The following is a 19446-nucleotide window of genomic DNA, read 5'->3' on the forward strand; positions in this document are numbered from 1 at the left end:
GAGACAGTAGGATACAAACATTTCAATATCAATAAAGGCTGGGCGTGTTAAAATTACTGCTTTGAAAATGCATTGGGATTGTTTAAAATTCAAAAATTTGAGTGCCCTTTACAGGTCCTATAATCTAGGTGTGGGGAATTTAGCAATAAATGAAACAGAATCTCTTCTTCATGCACATAGGACTGAAGATCCTGTCTTTCATGCTGTACAAAAATCATTTCAAAATGGATCAAAGAACTTAGTGTAACAACTAAAATCCAGGAAGTCATGAGAAAGACACCTGGGAAAGCCTTAAAAATGTAGATATAACTAGTTACACAAAATAATTGCAACAAGAAACAAATGAGACTATGCAAATGTAGATGCTTCCAACAGCAAAGGAAACAACAGACTAAACAGACAGCCACAGAACAAGAGGAAACCATTGCCAGCTATAAGGGACTATTAATACCGAGAATGTATAACAGTTTAAAATTCAACATTAAAAAATCAGATAACCCAATCAATAAATGGCACATGAACACAACAGGGCCTGCTCAAAAGACAAAAAAAAAAAAAAAAAAAAAAATCACATGGGAAAACTTTCAACATCCTCAACCATCAAAGAAATGTAGATCAAAACCATGCTGAGATCCCATCCTACCCAATCAGAATGGCCATCACAACTAAACACACTCTAAAGAGAATGTTGGAGGAGGGGCTTAACCATTGCCGGTGGGAATGCGAATTAGGGCAGCTGCTATGCAAAGTGATATGACAAAAACTTTCAAAAAACTAAAATGGAACAGCCACATGACACAGCTATCCCAGGGATGGCTGTATGCAGATGGGGGTCTAAGTCAGCACATTCCTGTTTATTGGAGCGCTGATAACAGGCAAGTCAGAGTCAGGTTCAACAGCTGAATGGCTAAAGAAAATGGAACTGGGGGGATGGGTGAGGGAGGGGTGAAGAGAGGAAAGGAGGGGAAGAGAGTATGTGTGTTAAGAAGAATGAGGGGGCTGGGGGATAGGGAGGAGACTTCAATAGTAAATATCTTGCCTTGGTTTGCATGAGTTTGGATGTCATAACCTATGTGTGAACCAGCAAACAAAACCCACAAAAGGCATGGTGGTGTGCTTTATAATTCCAGCCCTGCAGAGACAGAAGCAGACAAGAACCCTGAGACTCACCAGCCAGCTCAGTGAGTTCCCAGGCCAGTGAGAAGGCCTGTCTCAGAAAACAACACCCAAATTTGACTGCTGGCTTCCACACACGCATACACACTAACACACGGAAGAAGGAAATTCTCATTTGGACGAAAATGGATGGAACTGGAGAGGGACTGAGAAGGACAGGCTCAGAATGAATTCATCATGTTTTCTCTCTCATGCTGAAAGATACTCACATGGAAGACAAAGGGGTCTGCGTGGAGGGAGACGTGGGTAAAGCAAGAGATATATGGCGTACATAAGATCAGAGTGTATAATCTGAGGGTACGAACATGCCACAATGAAGTGCATGCTTTGTACAATTCATGTAGATTAATAATAGAGAATCCCTGTCCCCACTGGGGTTACTTTCTGATCAAACACAGCAGACAACGCGTGGACAATAAAATATTATGAAACGGAAGGAAACTGTACAAGTAAAGAAGGGAAAGAGAAGGAGATCATGGGTGTTAGAACTTGACTGTGTCTGTGGTTAACCTCAAAGACCTCAGGTATATCCAGATAGGGTAGTTAGTTCCTCCTGCGTGTCCACTTAACTGCATCTAGAGACACACCTCTGGGCATGTCTGCGAGGGAATTTCCTGAGAGATTATGCTGGAGAGCCTAGATAGACTCTGCACGTAGGGCTCTTCATCCCACATGCTAGGATTCTGGACTAAATGAAAACAAAAAAAAAAAAAAAAAAAAAAAAAAAAAAAAAAAAAGGAGAGAAAGTGAACAAGGAACCGCGTTTGTGTCTCTTGGCTGCCTGAAGGTAGATGCAGTGTGACGAGCTGCCTCACACTGAACCATGTCTTCCCCTGCCCTGATGGACAGGAACCAAATTAAACTCATTTTTCCTTAAGATGCTGTCATCAGGGGTTTTTGGCATAGCAGTAAGAATAGCAGAAGTGTGTGTGCATCTGATGATATAAGACTGTTAGAGGGAAGCAGATACTCCCAGGCCAGAGCTGACCATGGGTGTTGGCGGAATATAAAATCCTGTGGTTGGAACAGAGGAGAGAGAGGTGAAGGAGGAAGACAAGCACAGGCTTAGAGAAATCCCTCAGAGAGCTTTGGCCTTTGCTCTCTGTAAGACTTTCCAAACCATTCAGAGCTTCGAGCACACACACAAAGTCGTGATCAGAGTTAGCACGTGAGATACAGAAGGAAAGAATCACGGATGTCTCCAGCACTTGGGGCCTGAGGAGCCTGAGCAACAGAAAGGACGCTATTCACTCTGTTAGAGGCAGGGTAGATTTAAAGACTAGCATGTTCTTTAAAAGAAATCATGAAAAAAATCCACTGTACCTAGGACAACCAAATGGAGGCAACATGAAGGATTGTGGTAGCTCTGGAATTGAGTGATATGTTTGCTGAAAACATCTGCAAATCTTGTTTCTAAGATGATCCCATAGTGCTTATCATAAACCAATAAGAAAAATTAAGGCAAAAGAGAGTTGGGGAGACAGCTCAGGGGTTGGTATTTCAGAGGATCTGTGTTTGGTTCCCAGAATCCACATGGTGGTTCCCAGTCATCCATAACTCCTATGGGATCCAACAGCCTCTTCTGGCTTCCAAAGGCAGCTGGTACACAAGTGATATACCCACATACACACAGGCAAACACTCAGACCCGTAAAGTAGAATAAGTACATTTTTTAAAAAAGAAAGAAAAAGAACCTATGTGCTTAGCATCTTTATTTCTGCTAAAGCCATTCTGATAACTTCTTCCAAAAAAGCAAGGCTTCTTCCTCTGGGAACTGACGCTCTTTGAAACAGTTTGAGGGTCACATAGTTCTTGCAGTAGGATAAAATCTTCTCATTTGGTTCATTTAATTAATAGATACAAGTCACTTCGCTTATTGCATATCTCTAGATACACTTCTTATAATAAGTCGTTCATGTCTGAAATGAAAATAGCTTCTGAATCACCCAGAGCCTAAATATGAAGCTACACCAGCTGACGAGGAGGTGAGACTTACGGCTGTTTTACAAGTTTACCGCTGAGAAATACCTGCATTGATCAGGCTGGCTACCTGTGCAAACAACCTCTACAGACTTTGCAGATTGGCAGGTTTACCTTGCGGTCAATTCTGTCTTTAACCATACATGTTGACACGTGTTCAATGAGCTTACTTAAGAATCTTTAAAAAACTAAAAAAAAAAAAAAAGAAACAAAACAAAACCAAAAACAACAACAACAACGAAAAAACCTACCAAAAAGACTAGAAGCGGCCATTTTGATGGTAGAGAAAAACATCCAGGGCTGAAGGACTTGAACACCGAAGGTCAGAAGTGGCATTTCACTGGGGAAGAGCTTCGGTGTGCCAGGGAATTAGCACTCATTGTGTGTATGCACCGGATCCTTGCACGGTCACACAGCAGGGCCTGTTCTTATTACCCCAGCTTCCAGGAGTTGCAACAGGCTCAGCCAGTGGCTTATCCAAGACCGTGCAGACCATGCTGCCAGTCTCACTGCAGTGACTAAACAGACAACAGAAGAGAGGCAAGGGTGGGGTTGACTCAGTTTTACTCCATAGTCCTTGGCTCTGCCACTTTTAGGTCTGTGATAGAACAGAGCATCGTAGCATGGAGGCATGCGGAAGAGGAAGCGGGTCATGGTTGACATGAAGCAGAGAGGAAAGAAGGGATAAGGGATAGACTTTAAAGGGTGCCCCTTACTGACCTGATTCCTCTAACCAGGCTCCACCTCCTGAAATTTCAGAACCTAACAGTATCTCTTTTGAGGACAGAACATTGCACACATGAGCCAGGGGTTGGGGGCCCATCTCTTGCTCCAACCAACACATGCCAAGGTGGCAGTCCAGTTTCATCACCTTTACTCTACCTTTGCCTGCTGCTGCTCCATTGCCAGGGATGAGTGCAGCTATGTCTCTAATAGCTAATGACAACTGTCTCAGGGATCCCCATTGCCCTTACAGGTGGGTACGTGGAGGCTTTGGAGGTGACGAAAGAAACGCCAAGTCCCAGCACCATTAGGTCAAGCTCCTCTTCAGAGAAGACTTATGATGCCGTGGAGTGCTCCAGAGAAGACGTGTAAGTGTTTTCTGCCCTTCCAGCAGGATGAATCCAATGAGACTGTGGAGGCACAGGAGGCTAATGATCTTTCTATCTTTCTCTACAGACGAAAGTGGGACTTCTCCAGCTCATTCACCTCAGACAGTGGTAAGTGCTGGTTGGAAACAGCAGAGTGCTCCTGAGGCCGAGCAGTGACCACAGCCTTTTACTTGGGCACATTTTCAATGGTTAGAAACTGGGTGGTGAGATGGTAAGCTAAGAGAGTGGTGGTCCCAAGGCCTGCACTTAGAGGCCGGAATAGTATTCTTGCGGCTGAAAGCAATTTCACATGAAACGGCATCTCTCTGGGGCGTCTTCAAAGCACAAGTCTGATGAGTGATGTGCAGTTTTTATTTAAAATATCATTAGGGCTTCCTACAATAATAGATTGTAGTTATGTGTATGTGGGGGGCTTGGGGGTATGTGCCTGTGTGTTGCATTCTCTGAAGGTGGATTTTCAGTCATGTTATTAGCCACTTGATATGAGTGTGTGGAAGCCAAACTTGGGTCCTCTACAATCTAAGTATTTAGCTCCAACTTCCCAGTGCTTTTAATAGCAATATCAACGTAGCCTAATGGCTTTGAATGGCCTGGTCCTCTCCACAGCATCAGTGCGACTCCATCTATATTCCACACTATATTCAGTTTTCCCTTTGAGAGGCTTCCATGTTGACTCTTCTCTACTTCCACAAATGCCAACCAAAATGTGTTTGCAGATGCCCACCCCCAACTAAAGTGACACTGGCCTTCCTGGGATACCTCAAGTGGCTCTTATCAGCTTTGTTTCATCTTTATTCTTGACACTTTCACACATTTCCAAGAAGAACTTTAGTTGTTTTCATACTCTTTCATCCTCCTTTCTCCCCCACTGAAGCCTTTCTCCCCTTCAAGCCCCTTTCACTTCCATGCCTTCTTTTTGCATGTGAACCACTGCATTTGGGTTTCTTGCCAGAGCATAGGTGGGAGGTTACTCACTAGAGCAAGGTCAGCTTATGAGTGGCTATGCCACGGAAGAAAACAACACACCCTCCCTGCAAAACTGGCTAGTAGTCCATCAAGGAAGTGGAGTGTTCTGTGGGTCCCCTGCCCTTGATGAGACACCATGGGTCCAATCTTCAGCAGATGAATGGTGATAACCACAGCTGTAGTTATGTGGGCAATGGTCATGTCACATCCAGAAGATGTCTTTGGGGCGCACATCTCTTACAGTATCTCAGTTCTATTATCCACAGTGTTCCCTAGGCCTTGTAGGCAGTGATCCAGCTGTCTCATTTAGAGCCAAGCCCTCCACTACTACTAAATTTGGGTGCTTTGGCCAGTTATTGGGCTTTATACTGTGAGTTACCTATGCCTAGAAGAGGTTTCTCTGATGACAGCTGTGTGTCGGTCTAATCTGCAGATCTGAGCTCAAATGTCTAGGTAGCAGTTTGTGAATATGATCACTTAGCAGTAACAGCAGCAGCAACAACAACAACAAATAATAGGGCTGGAGATGGCTTAGTAGTTAAGAAAACTTGTTGCTCTTCCAGAGAACCCAAGTTCAATTCCCAACACCCTCTGGCAGCTCACAACCATCTGTAATTCTAATTCCAGGCTATCATGTCCTCCTCTGGCTTCCATGGGTACTAGGCACACATATAGTACAGAGTAAAAATACACATAAAATAATATATTTTTAAAAAATAACATTTCCCTGGAGGGTTTATGACCCCCTCCCTAGTCCCCATGCATCTGCTTACAGAACCAGACGTGAATTTCTTCTTGAGAAGTAGGCATGAAAAATCAATCAGAAAGTGGTAAGTTACCACCATGATGGGCACATCATGCCACTATTAAACTAGAGGGTTCGACAGGCCCAGCAAGGCATATTGTAGCTTACAGGATTCACAGCTGGAACACTATTGATGAGGTTTCCCCATCAGTAGGCCTCAGAGCACCTTCTGGCACCACAAAGCTAGACAGTGATGGGAAAGTATCTCAGCTTTAGCTTGATTCCTCTGTCATGACCAAAAGCGTGGTGTCTTCAGGAGATAGAGTCTTACCACCAACTTCCATTGGACAACCAAGCACAATGAAATTACCTGGTACTGTCTTGAGAACTCTGAGGTGTCTCGTATCTGGCACTGATATTTTTGTTCACTAACCCATGACTTTTGGGAAAAGCATTACCCACCCATACAGGATGTCTAGTTACTGTTCTATTGCTTTGAAGAGACATCATGGCTAAGGCAACTCTCATAGAAGAAAGCATTTAACTGGGGACTTGCTTACAGTTTTAGAGAGTTAGTCCTTGATCATCAGGGCAGGAAGCAGACATGCATGGCACTGGAGCTGGAGCTTTGGATCCTGGATCCAAAGGCAGTAGGAGGAGGGAGAGGAGAGGGGAGAGGGGGGAAGGAGGGAGGGAGAGAGTGAAGAGAGAGAAACTGAGACAGAGACAGCATCTGGGAGCAGGGGAGTACTGAGACTGGCATGGCATTTTGAAACGTCAAAGTCCACTCCAAGTGACACACCTCTTCCAACAAGGCCATGCCTCCTTCCAAAACAGCTCCACTCCTTGGTGACTAAGCAATCAAATATATGAGCCTCTTGGGGCTATTCTAAACCCAGATGATACCTCCATTCCAACTTTGTTTTTAGGTAATATTTTCTAATAACTTATAAAATAGCAAGTTTCCATATCCTCTTTTTAAAAAAAAGAAAATCTATAGTTTTAGTTACCCATCCCTCCTTTCCCCACCCTTTCTCCTACCTTCTTTCCCATTTTCTGATTAGACCTACTCAGGGAGTTCCAGGATAACCTGGGCTAAATAATGAGACACTCTCTACCTGTAATATAACACACACACACACACACACACACACACACACACACACACACACACACACCAACTAATCAAATACTATTTCAGGCATCCTCCGTAGAATCCAGAAATTTGATATGCAGAAACAACCTCAGAGAGCATTAAACCTAATACCTTTCATGAGAGTACAGAGGTACAAGGAAGCCGAGGAACTCTGCATGCACACTGTGTTCCAGTCAAGTTTGAAATCTTAACATTTATGCTTCGAATCCAATACTGTTTCCTTTAGACTCGGTTTCCAGGCTACACTCAGCATCCACCTATGTGTAGTAAGCGTATATGTTACACTGGGGCAAAGGAAGATATTCTTCACCATGCGTGGGTGCCCTTCCTTACCCAGTATTTAGCATGCTGTCCCTCACTAACCCGGGGAAGGAAGGAGAGTAAAAGGGAATTGTTAAGAAATAGCTTTCTTTGGCTGAGCCAGATTCCCATATGGAATCAGAGGCAAAAGATAGACCTAATTTTTCTCATTTGTAAAAACCTTTATATATAAGTTTATGAATTTTTTTAACCACATGCTTAGGGAAACTTGCATAATTTCAACAAAACCACTTAACTAAATAAAGTTGAAAATACTTGGCAGCTCATAGGTATTCATTCATTTCTCTGTGTGTTTTAATTTCAGAAGAAAATTGTGAAGAAATGTATGAAGATATCTACAAAGCAAAGAACGATGATCCTAAAACAGAGTGAGTGTCTTTCTTGGACTGTAGGCTGAGGGTGTTTCTTGTTTACCCAGTAAGCCAGGATTTAAGACATGGCCCCATGTCCCACCACCATTGTTGATGGAAGATTACACAGAGGGATGCTAAGCTATTGAAATATGGCACTATCAGTCGGCAGCATATTCACTACTGTGTACAATCACACGCCATAATATTGAAGATTCATTGCTTTCTCCTTTGAGCAAAATGTCCATTTTCTAGAGTAGGGAACTTTTATAATATGTGTTAAGAAGTAGTTGAGACAGGAAACGTAAATAACAATAGACTTTGCCTTGACTTTGTAGTTGGTTTCCCAGGAACAAAGCAATAAGTTTAACTCAGCCCTTGTCTTTGTGAGTTAGTCAGACTCTGGGATTTACCCAGTGATGTTGCAAACAACGTTTGTTCAAATGAGCAGCATTGACCAAGTTTAATTACAAACAGGCAGAAAAAGAAAACAGAATGTTCAACAGTGATGAGTCTGGGGACAAAGGGCACAGTGATCCTGGCGGGTTATGTGGGTGAACTCCCTTACGTCTCCATCCCCCGAAGCCAAAAGGATATTTAGAAGAATTTCATCATCAGATGGCCCGTGAGCATATCACCACAGCTGTACACTCAGTTACTGAAGAGTATGTTACAAATCAGGGATGGCAATTTCAGGAGCCAGTAATTCCACTGATGTATCTCCAGTACCATTTAGAAGGAGCATTTCCCTAGGTTATTTTTCTCCCTGGGAAAGCAAGATTTTGCTTCATAATCTCTACCAAAAAAAAAAAAAAGCACACTATTTGTGGTAGATGAATGTTTGTACACACTGTAATCACTCTATTCATGGTTGCCTCAGATACGCTTTATATCTCAGCAAATCTCAGCAGACTTCACTGGTACTCGCTGAGGCATTTCCTTGTGCTTCTTTCCTGTGGACGTGAGCCTGAAGTCTCTGATCCATAGTCATCCAAGAGCATTGTCTCTGACTTCTAGTACTCTCTCAAATGCTCCACGTTTCCTCTTAGAGTAGCTGGGAGGACAGCACTGAGAAAACTGCAGCAGATCTTCAGGAAAGAAAACGTCGTGTTCAGAATGAAGAAAACCAAGTCAAAAGAAATTGTCAGGTAAGCTGTCCCCTTTAGCCTTTCTCCCGGATGCCATCAGCAACACTGGCCTTGAAGACACATAGGATGCTGTTATACATCCAATTCTCAGCACCAGTGACAAGAGAATCAGAACCTACAACTATAAAGGCCCCGATTACATGATACCCTAAGAAACTAGTGAGGAGAAAAAAAAATTACCAGAATAAGCAAGCCAGATCCAGAATGGAAAATGTGCTTTCATCTTTGACATCTTGGGTCATTAGCACTAAACATGATGTTAGTGGTTACATGGTTTCGTGCTCTCTTGGCCACACAACCTCCAGTGGTCTGACGTGTGGACCTGTCCAGATTCACTTTGTCTCCCTTGTTAGCAGCAGTGTGCTTGTGATGTGGACATGGGTTACCTGCATGAGGTCTGTGCATCTCAAGATCTTGGACTTAGAACCCCCCTCCTCCATCTCCTCATGTAACCTCCACTATTAGCCTCTGGGAAGGTTCCAAATCCACAAACAGTGAAAGAGAGAGGAGTTTCTTCCATTTGTGCTTACAGGACTTGGCTCCCTCGTGGGTGCAGTGGAAGGGGGACTGTGCAGCCTCTGGAGACATTTCTTTCTCCCCAACATCAATACCAATTGACAGGTCTAGATCTGCCCTCTGTGAGGGCAATTTGCCAAGTAATCATCTGCACTCAGATAGTATGGAGCTGCTATTCTCTCAAGTTCTTCCCAGTTATAAAATCTTGCAGTTTTGTGATTTTAAGCTCAGCGGTCTGCTGGAGCTAGATCTCCCAAGACATCCAACCAGACATGAATGTGGGTTCTGTAGTTCCCATCACAGCACAGAGCACGGTTACTTTATTTTCTATCTCCCTTTAGGACAGAAACTGTATCCAATCATCCCACATAAGAGCCTGGCTCGTGGCTAATACAAAAACACCTATAGTATTGGTTTGAAATTAAAGGCTGTGAAGGCACAGGCCTGTCTGTATCTCTGTCTCCCTCCCTTCTTTCCTAGCACGCATCTCTTTCCATGTGACCTCCTTAGAAACAAGAGACAAGAACCAAATCTATCTATATTCCATATTCTCTCCCACTTGGCAGGTTGCCATCTTACATTTCTGCCTGACAGGGATTTCTCTGTGCAAGTCTTCTTTTGGCTTAAGAAACACAGACAGGATGCAGTATATGCAGAGGACCTATGGATTTATCTGTATCCTGTTCTTTTCCATTCCTCATGCTCATTTAGTACATCTGACTGTCTCTTAGAAGACTAACAGATAGTTGTGGGTTCTGTGGATGCAGGTCTAGGCAGCCTGGGTGGAGAGTTGGTTAGGTAGGTAGGAAGTGAGTTACTACTGGCAGTCCACAGGGATGGATACACTCATTTGAAATGGGGTAGGGACAATCAAAACAGAGCTGCAAGAGTCTCACTTGACAGACTTGCCTAGAAGTACCATCTGGACCAGATACTTGCCATCAGGATGATGACATCTGGGCCAGGCAGGTTCCTGCCAATAGGATGTTGTCTGGGCCAGGCACCTGCCAATAGGATGGCATCTGGGATTTGTCTATTCATGAGCATGACTTTTTCCCTTGACCTTTTTTGTCTTTTCCTCCTTAGCAATGGATTTTCCGTGTCACTGCCTGACTTGGGTAAGTATCATTTGCTTGCTGTTGTCCACCAGTATTGCTGTCTTCAGGACTGGTGTATTAAGGGGCAGGGGAAGAACGGTGGTTTCCCAATGGGAAAAAAATGGACCCATCAGAATAAAAGAAGATATCTCCAACAGCGGTACTTCCTGCTTTGGAGCAATGAGAAACCTTTTTCTGGCATTTCCATATATAGATGTTACTCTCTTTTTAGGAGGTTTCTAGGACCCATAGCCATACTTTGTGATGGTTTGTTTGTTTGTTTGTTTGTTTTTCCCAAGTGTCTCTGACTATGAAATTAGGCATTCTGCATTGATCTGCACAGCTCTAATGGATTTGTTAGCAAGTCTAAGACATGACAAGTTGAGTATGAGCATGCTGCAGTCCACACAGTAGCTGACTAAAAATGGGTCACTGGTTGTCTAAGTTATCACAGTGCCTGACACATAGGATGCTCTCAATACATATCCAGTACATGGAATTTACCAATAAACAAGATCTGTGTGATTTTGTTCATGGTTTTTGTTAATGGGCACTAGGAATATAGTTACTTTCAACAACAACTGTGATTATATTTCGGAATTATAAGCTACCGAAGTAAATAACAAAGGTTGTATAGACCTGATAAAATTGCAGCTTTCTCAAATATTGTCATAAAAAACGTAAAAGGCAACTTGGAATTGGAATTCATCTTACAGATGGATTACCTCTAATCCTCAATGCCACAAACCAAAATCTGAAAAGATTTTTATTGCTGACAGAATTGAAAATTTCTCCATCTGACTCCATGTGACAGGTGTGTCACATAGCAGGCACAGTAAAATATTGTACGGAGTTACTATTAGAATACGTGTAGCAAATGCATATGAACTATTAATTATCTTCAAGTTTCCATTTGACTTCTACTTCCAAGATATAATCTGTATATTTCCCACTATGTATGTACAAAAACTGTAAAATCCAAAAAGATTTGATGTCTGAAACTTTCTGTCCCAAAGCACTTAAATAAGGGCTATTGAATCTATACCCCGCAGCCAAAGCCTAAAGGTACTGTGAGAAATTAGCAAAGCTAAGAGTAATTATGAATACTGGAAAATTAATTGTGAATATATCAAAGTGTCCCAGACTTTTTCAAATGGTGAATCATTTAAAAATCATAGAAGTCTATGTTGCACGGTAGCATGAGCACTACAAGCTAGAAATAACTAATTATCATTATATGCTAACTCAGATTCAATGTAATACAATAGCATTCTAAAGAAACAATTGCTTCAAACTACTGGTGTGAAATAAGAAAACGTGTGTGTGTGTGTGTGTGTGTGTGTGTGTGTGTATGTGTGTGTGTCTGTTTGTGTCTGTGTGTGGTAGGCAGAGACCAGCAATACATCCCCATTTCTCTCCAATGGGTATTATGAAAAGTCCCCTCAAAGTTCTAGCAATATAAATCATTTTTCAGTTCCAGAAAATGGGACAACTTACAATTCGATGAAATCAAATTGATGTAAATACATATACAGGTCAGATGCTCAGCGAGCTCGCTGTGTTTTATTCCCTCAGTTGTGTTTCTTCCCCAAGAGAGACTCATTCTGCTCCAGTCCGTCTATGTAATCAGATAAAAGGCTTGAGGACACATTTGGATAATTAGGTCATTGTGTATAATTTGGAAAGCCAGAGGTGTACGATGCATTGCTAATAATTTTTTTGATCCTGTCTATGCCCTAGGACCTAGGTCTCAGGATGATTCTCAGGATGGTATCATCTACGATGATGTGGATACACGTGAGAAAGAATCAAAGTAAGTCAGCTCACTTCCCTGGTCATCCCTGGGGCCACCAACCACGGCCTGATGCTTTGCTAAATACAGTCAGGGAGGCAGATGCTGACAGAGGTGCTATTCCCTGTGATCTGAAGGGAAAACAATGAGTACTCCCAGTGGTGGCCCAGCGGTGGTACCAAGCCACAGGCATTGGAACTTCGGAGCCTGTGTTTCTTATCTTTGAGTCTCGAAAATTTCAGCACATTCAAATAGTAATCTTTTGTGTATACTGAAAAGTGCCGGGTAGCAAGGCTGTTTGATAGAACAGTTTTCAAGGACTAAACCGCTATCTCTATTATCTCTAGAAAGGAAGCCATAATCAGACTCAGGGCCCCTCCCAGTTGCTGGCTGTCCTCCGACTATTCAATCTCCACCGAGCAGCTGGTGATGGGGGCCTCTCGTTTTCAGTCACCTGCCCCTGATCAATGGGCCAGGACTCATGCTGTCTTGGTAAAGCTGTTGTTAAACCAAGAGATCATTCTTAAGACCATACCATAATTGAGTTTTTCTACAGTGTTTTAAAATTCTGGTCGTGCAATCTTTACAGGGAAAACACGTCCTGTTGTCCCCGTGTTTCCATGGAATGGTTCCCATTCCTTCTCTTGCTTGTCTTAAACTTTGTATGTGAGGTTTCTTCTCCCACCCATGCCTTAAGTCAGATGCCCTATAACAGTCCTATTATCCCGTCAAACATCCTTTGTGTTTCCTTTTGGCAGGACTGAGGATTGTTATGAGGCCTCCCGTATGCAAGGCAGGCGCTGCACACTGCCCTCTCTAGGCAGGCGCTGCACACTGCCCTCTCTAGGCAGGCGCTGCACACTGCCCTCTCTAGGCAGGCGCTGCACACTGCCCTCTCTAGGCAGGCGCTGCACACTGCCCTCTCTAGGCAGACGCTGCACACTGCCCTCTCTAGGCAGGCGCTGCACACTGCCCTCTCTAGGCAGGCGCTGCACACTGCCCGAGTCCTTTCATTTTAAGTATTTTATTTTATTCAAGGCTTTGCTAAGTTGCCAAAGCTGGCTTTGAATTTGGGATTTTCCTGCGTTAGATTACCAAGTAGCTTGAATTAGAGGTGTGATAACCCAGTCTTCCCTCCTGTATATTTTTTAGTGTTTTCTCCACTACCCCAAGAATTATAACCAAAATATCAAAAATTAAATTTTAAGGCCAGATTAATTTTTCTGAGTCCCAGTAAGCCTTGAGAGCAATATGCCCTAAGCTCAGGAGGTTTGTAATAACGCGGAATACAGTTTTCTCTTATCCAAATCTGTCTTCTAATCTCTATTGCCCCTAGGTTTGATCCCGGATTTCCTCAGTTTTCCTGCCTGCCATCCCAAGGTTTTGTTCTTATGTCTCTGACACTTCTCACTTCCCCTCCCTCACCACATGACCACGACTACCACCTGTGTTGCTTCTTAAAGAGATTTCCCTAAGTCCATAAGTGGCCATTTTACTAGTTAACAAATAGTCATGTCACAAAATCTACATTCCACCAGCTTTAAACATTCAGTACTTACCCAACATTCTCACGATGCAATCCACACTGCCTCTGGCAACTCTCAGCCTCACCTGCACCCGCCCCACATTCTACACTACTGGGAGTTCCTTGGACTCCAAAACTGTCCAATATTTCAAACCTTCAAGCCTTCCAGTGCTATCAATTCATTCAACTAACACTTACTGATAGTGTCCTCAGTGCCAGATATTGGGTGTAAAGTAATTCACAAATAGATATGATACATATCTTGGAGAAGGAACAATTTCTCTCCAATTATGCACTAGAATTTGGTTGTGTTGGACAAGAATATTTTGAAAGAGATGCAGGTGTGTGGGAAGCATACTACATAGCCCTCGTTATTTTATGTTATGTTATTTTATTCAGGATTTTGCCAAATTGCCCAAACTAGCCTTGAACTTGGGATCTTTCTGCCTTAGATACCCAAGCTGCTCAAATTACAGGTGTGATTCCCCAGGTTTGTTGGAGCATAAGGCATATAATCAGAGCATAAATAGATGTCTCATGGTATGAGATTGGAAGGTGGCCCTGGAATTTTTAGACAACGGCCCTGTAATACCAAGTTAAATTAATAAAACTTTTTCCTTGAAAACTAAACTCTATTTGTAACAGTACATTATAAAGCACAATAAAACCAGCCAGCCCATATCTATTGAACAAGAAGTAGAATATGGCCAATACTATCCTCATCACCATATGCTCATCCCACATCCGCTCACCCTCCCACCTGCACACACTCCACCTGCATGTCCCCCAACCTGTACCCCCAACCTGTACACACCCCCCAACCTGCTCACCCCTCACCTGCTCACCTGTCATCTGCACACCCCCATCTGCTCACCTGCACACCCCTCACCTACTCACCCCTCACCTGCATGCCCTTCACCTGCTCACCCCCATCTGCTCACCTGCTCACCCCTCACCCGCACACTATTTTTCTCCAGGGTGAGTGCCTTTTCTGCTTTTGTGCTTTTCTTTTCTTGTTCAAAACAAAAAAAAATTATCAAATTATATATGACAAAATTATTGTTTCATTGTAAACATGATTTCATCTGTTATACTGAATTCTGTAACTTTTGTAAAAGGGTACTCAGTTCTACTGCTTTGCTGCCATGCTTCCTTCATTTTTTCCTGCTCTTTGATTAATATTCCAGGATGCATATTGCCACGTTAATCCATTCTCTTGGTAGGCATTTAGTTCCTGAGTGATTGTGCATGTGCGATCAGTACTTCCACAGAATTGATTCCTGGTATCCTCATGTACTTGGAAGAGGAAATACAGATACAAATTCACAAGTGCCGTTCCAGCACGTGGGGTTTGCCCTGGTTCCCACAGAACACACAGAACAAAAAGAAGACATTTTTGCCACATCGGTGTCTGTAAATAGTATCACATCATAGTACTTCGAGTCACATCACGCTTCAGTGCAGTTACACACACTCAGTCGATCCTCTACTCATATCATATCGTTTGACTGCTTTTCTGTGGTGGTGTCAGTATTTTCCTCCTTCTTAGGTTTAAAACAATTCATTTTGGATACAACTCTTTTCCTCTCTCATGTCATCTATTACTACATCTTCTCCACCTGTTGGATGGCATTCTTGATTTCCATTCTAGTCTTCCAAAGAATAGAAATTCAAATTCTTAATGTATCTTTAAATTACTTTTTATTATTGCTTTCTATATCTTTTAGAGAACTTTCTCCTAGCTTGCTCAACATACTCCTATATTCTCTTCTAAAAGTTGCAGCTTTGCCTTTTAAACTCAACCCTTAGATCCTCCTGAACTGAGATTTTTTTGGGGGGGTTGTGTTTGTTTTCAAAAGAGGGTTTCTTCCCTGACTAGGGATTGAATCAGAGCCTCAGTGGTGAGAGTGTTGAGTCCTAACCCCTAGACCACCAGGGCACATCAAGTATCGTGTGAATTGAGTTTTATTTTAACAAGTGACAGCCAGTTGTTTTCTTCTATACAGAGAAATGTCTCTTATTTTCCCCAGCAATTTGCAATGCCATTTTGTTAAATCAAGTGTCCCAGCACCTGACAGTCTGTTTCCAGGTTCTCACTTCTCTTTTGTGGTTACTTCTACCCTAATGACATTGTGGGAGAGGCTGCATTTTCTATTTCCTCTTCCTTTCTACTGCTTCAAAAACTTCAAAGACTTGGATATATTGTTTTAGTAAAGAAACTAAACATGGGAGAGGGTGTCTGCCCAGCCTGCACCTGCTGTCCTGCTCTAGCTCCCTTCAAATTTCATGCACAAGCTCACACTAAACCCTGTTCTGTGCCTGGTATTGTGCAGAGCTTATCGCAGATCCACTGGGACTGGGTCAGAGTTCCTCCTTCTGGGATCTCATACAGAAACCATAAATGAGTGAACATGAGGCCATTAGAAAAGGAAGTAGTTTCTAGAGCTATCTTCTAGGCTTCAAAAGAGAGGCGTGTAAGATCCCCAGCAAGTCCTAGGGCCTCGCAAAAGCCTTCTCAGGTGCAGCTTCAATGACTGGAAGGGGCTGGAACCTTCATATCCTGAAGGACCCTCTGAGCAGAATCTGAAGAAAAGGCAGGCTTGGTGGCAGAGGTCTGTAATACTGGCTACTATGGAGGTTGAAGCCAGGACTAGCAAGTTCAAGACCTACCGGGGCCACAAAGTTTGAGGTTTGAAATATAGTTAAGTGGTAGAGTGCTTGCCTTGCATGTGCCAAGACCAGAGTTCAGTTCCTAGGATTGCATATGTAAAGGGAATCAAAACATAGCAACTATGAAAATGTAAGCTTTCTAACATATGCATTATTGTGTTTAAAGGTTTCCTAGTGCAGAGTTACTGAAGTATTTAGGCTTGTCAACACTATAGATAACTGGATGGTTCTTAAGTCACTGAGCCATCTATCCAACTCCTATTTTATTATTTTAAAAATTAGCATACAAAGTATTTGATGCCATTATAGCATTTACAGCATTTTCTATTGAAGTGTGTTCTCCACCCACCTCTTCCAACCTCTATGTCCCCACCCCCTCTTAAAACTTCTTCCTCTCTACTCCCTTACCCTCCTCTGCAGCCCCTCCATCCTTCATGTTACATGTGTCTTTTGCCCCACCCCTTCTTCAGCACCTCTTTATCTTCTTAGTCTCCTTTCTAGACTGTTGAACTTATCTATACATGTAGAGTAATTTTAATCCAGCAACATGGCTGCTCTGGCAAGGAATCACATCCAAAGATATGATCCAACAAGAATGTAGACATGCCCTGGATTACAGTATGATCTGACTGGAATACAGACAAGCCCTTACTAGACACCTGTAATCCCTAACAGAGGAAGTAAAGTTAGTTTGTAGAAGGAAGCAGTTATGTTTGAAAGTGACATCTAATTGAGAGGCAGACAAAGTGATGAATCAGAGTAAGATTTGACAGAATGAGTCAGATATGATACGCCCAACTCTCACATGAACAGATAAGATAGGAAAGAGAAGCCACTTAAAGAACAGTGCAGAGTGAGTTAGAGGTAGAGGGCAGTTCAATGAGTGGAGGTAAATTGAGTTGAGTTCAGGCAATGCAGTTGAGTTCAGTTGAGTGTAGTTGGATGTGGTTCAGTTGAATGCATTGAGTTCAATTGAATTCATGCAGTTTCTTTGAGTTCTACTCAGTTCATACAGTCAGTGCAGTTTGATTTGTGGAATTCAGAGGTAGATTTTCTAAGCAGAAAGTAATTCATCAGAAGCTAAGAGAAGCCAGTTTTAATCAGTTAGTTTGGAAAAGAGTTTTGAGCCAGAACAGCTGAGTTGAACCAGCCAGTCTGAGTTCAGAAAAAACTAGAAAGGATGAGTTTATTCAGCACTAAGCCTCTGAGACAAGTATATCTGGTGAATGAAAGTTACTTTTACATATATGCATGCATGTAAATACCACAAATTAGGGTCCACATGAGAGAGAACATAGGTTTTGTCACCTAATTTAATATTATACTTTCCAGACCTATCCATTTTCCCACAAATTTCATTTTTATTTATAGCTAAAATTTCATTGTATATATGTACCACATTTTAGAAAAGAACTGTATTTATTTATTTATTTGTTTGTTTATTTATTTATTTATTTATGTGAATGTGTCTGTGTGTGAGTATGTACATGTACGTGCAGGTGACCTCAGAGACCAGAGGTGTTGGCCCCCTGGAGCTGAAGTTACATGAAGTTGTGAGCTGGGAACTGCACTGGGTTCTTTGTAAGGGCAGCACATGCTCTTATTTAGCTGTTCCTCCAGCCCCCATGCCATATTCTGATTATCCACTCATCTGTTCATAGATATCTATGTGGTTCTAATTCCTTGTTATTGTGAATACTGGAGCAATGGATGTAGAGGTGCAAATATAACTGTAGTAGACAGGGAGTTCTTTGGGATATGCCCAAGAGTGCTAGAGCTGGGTTATGTGGTAATTCTGAATTCTTCAAAACCCTCCATACTTACTTTTATAATGGTTATGCTAATTTGCACTTTCACAAGCATTCACAGTTGGTGATGTTAGCTATTCCTACCAGGGTGAGGTGCATCCTTAGCTATTAGTGAATTGCAAGTTTACTAGTAGGATCCACATTTTAGGAAAAAAACAAAAACAAAACAAACCTCCTGAGGCTCAGAAAGGGCAGGTCTAATTACAAGCTGATCACAAGAACGGATAGGTATGATTACAATTTTGTTTCTGGTGAGCTCAAATTTGAGCCACTGAGATGTCAACTGGTTTTGTCCTGTAGGCCAGTGTGGCCTAGTTGTTTTTGTAAATGAAGTCACAACAGTAGAACTATAGGATGTTCACTGCCTGGCCTGGGTGTGAGTAGGGATCTGGATTTCTACATGATGTTTAAACTACTTTGGTCATTGACCTAGAAAACACTGGGGGTGGGGGTGGGGGTGGGGGTCTGTAAATGTTTACTAGTTGAATCTTAATGTACTTGATCAAAACATTTCTCTCCTCAGCGATGAGGATAAAGTAAAAACTTGGAAGACTAAGTTTTTGATACCAAAAGGAAAAAAGTGGGGGAAAGGAAGCCAGGGATCCAAAAGGTAAGAACACAAATGCACTCACAACTCTACTACCACAATTTCTGCACCTCTTGCCAGCTGTGGGACCTTAGGCAAGTCCTTAACTTTGCAACTGAGAACTAGCAACACTTGCCTCACAGTACAACTGAGACGAGATAAAAGGCATAAATACACAGTTCCTAACACCCATCCCCAACCTGCTCCCTACTCTCCATCAATGAGGAATAAAAAGGCATCGGAGGTAGCTGCTAGCAAACAATGAAGGACCTACAGATTTCTTGTCTTTTAGACCATGGAAGCATCCCTCCGGAAGGATGGAGCTTAAATACCATGTCAACCAGAACGGACTTTGCTACAGTGTAAATTTAGTTCTGACTACAGTTAGAATGTCATCAGCTCAAGGATGGCCTTGTCACGCATCAATGGGAGGAGAGGTCCTTGGTCCGAAGGCTCGATAGATGCCCCAGTGTAGGGGAATTGAGGGCAAGGAGGTGG

The 19446-nt window shown here is 42.5% G+C and overlaps 1 protein-coding gene across 7 annotated transcripts in view; it reads left to right on the forward strand.

Annotated features, from left to right (window-relative positions):
* The window catches only part of Fyb2 (FYN binding protein 2), a 181564-nt gene that overhangs the window by 156265 nt on the left and 5853 nt on the right, over positions 1–19446 (forward strand). For 6 of the 7 annotated variants that reach the window (XM_017320219.2, NM_001285952.2, NM_001162980.2 and 3 more), the window contains 7 exons: positions 4133–4247; positions 4336–4376; positions 7761–7824; positions 8856–8954; positions 10557–10588; positions 12308–12380; positions 18886–18972. In XM_017320219.2, coding sequence (XP_017175708.1) covers positions 4133–4247; positions 4336–4376; positions 7761–7824; positions 8856–8954; positions 10557–10588; positions 12308–12380; positions 18886–18972 — 511 coding nt within the window. Of the gene's footprint in view, positions 1–4132; positions 4248–4335; positions 4377–7760; positions 7825–8855; positions 8955–10556; positions 10589–12307; positions 12381–13695; positions 13740–18885; positions 18973–19446 lie in introns of all 7 variants that reach the window. The other variant, NR_104376.2, reaches the window with a different exon arrangement.

Source organism: Mus musculus, chromosome 4, assembly GCF_000001635.26.
Source record: "Mus musculus strain C57BL/6J chromosome 4, GRCm38.p6 C57BL/6J".
Taxonomy (NCBI): domain Eukaryota; kingdom Metazoa; phylum Chordata; class Mammalia; order Rodentia; family Muridae; genus Mus; species Mus musculus.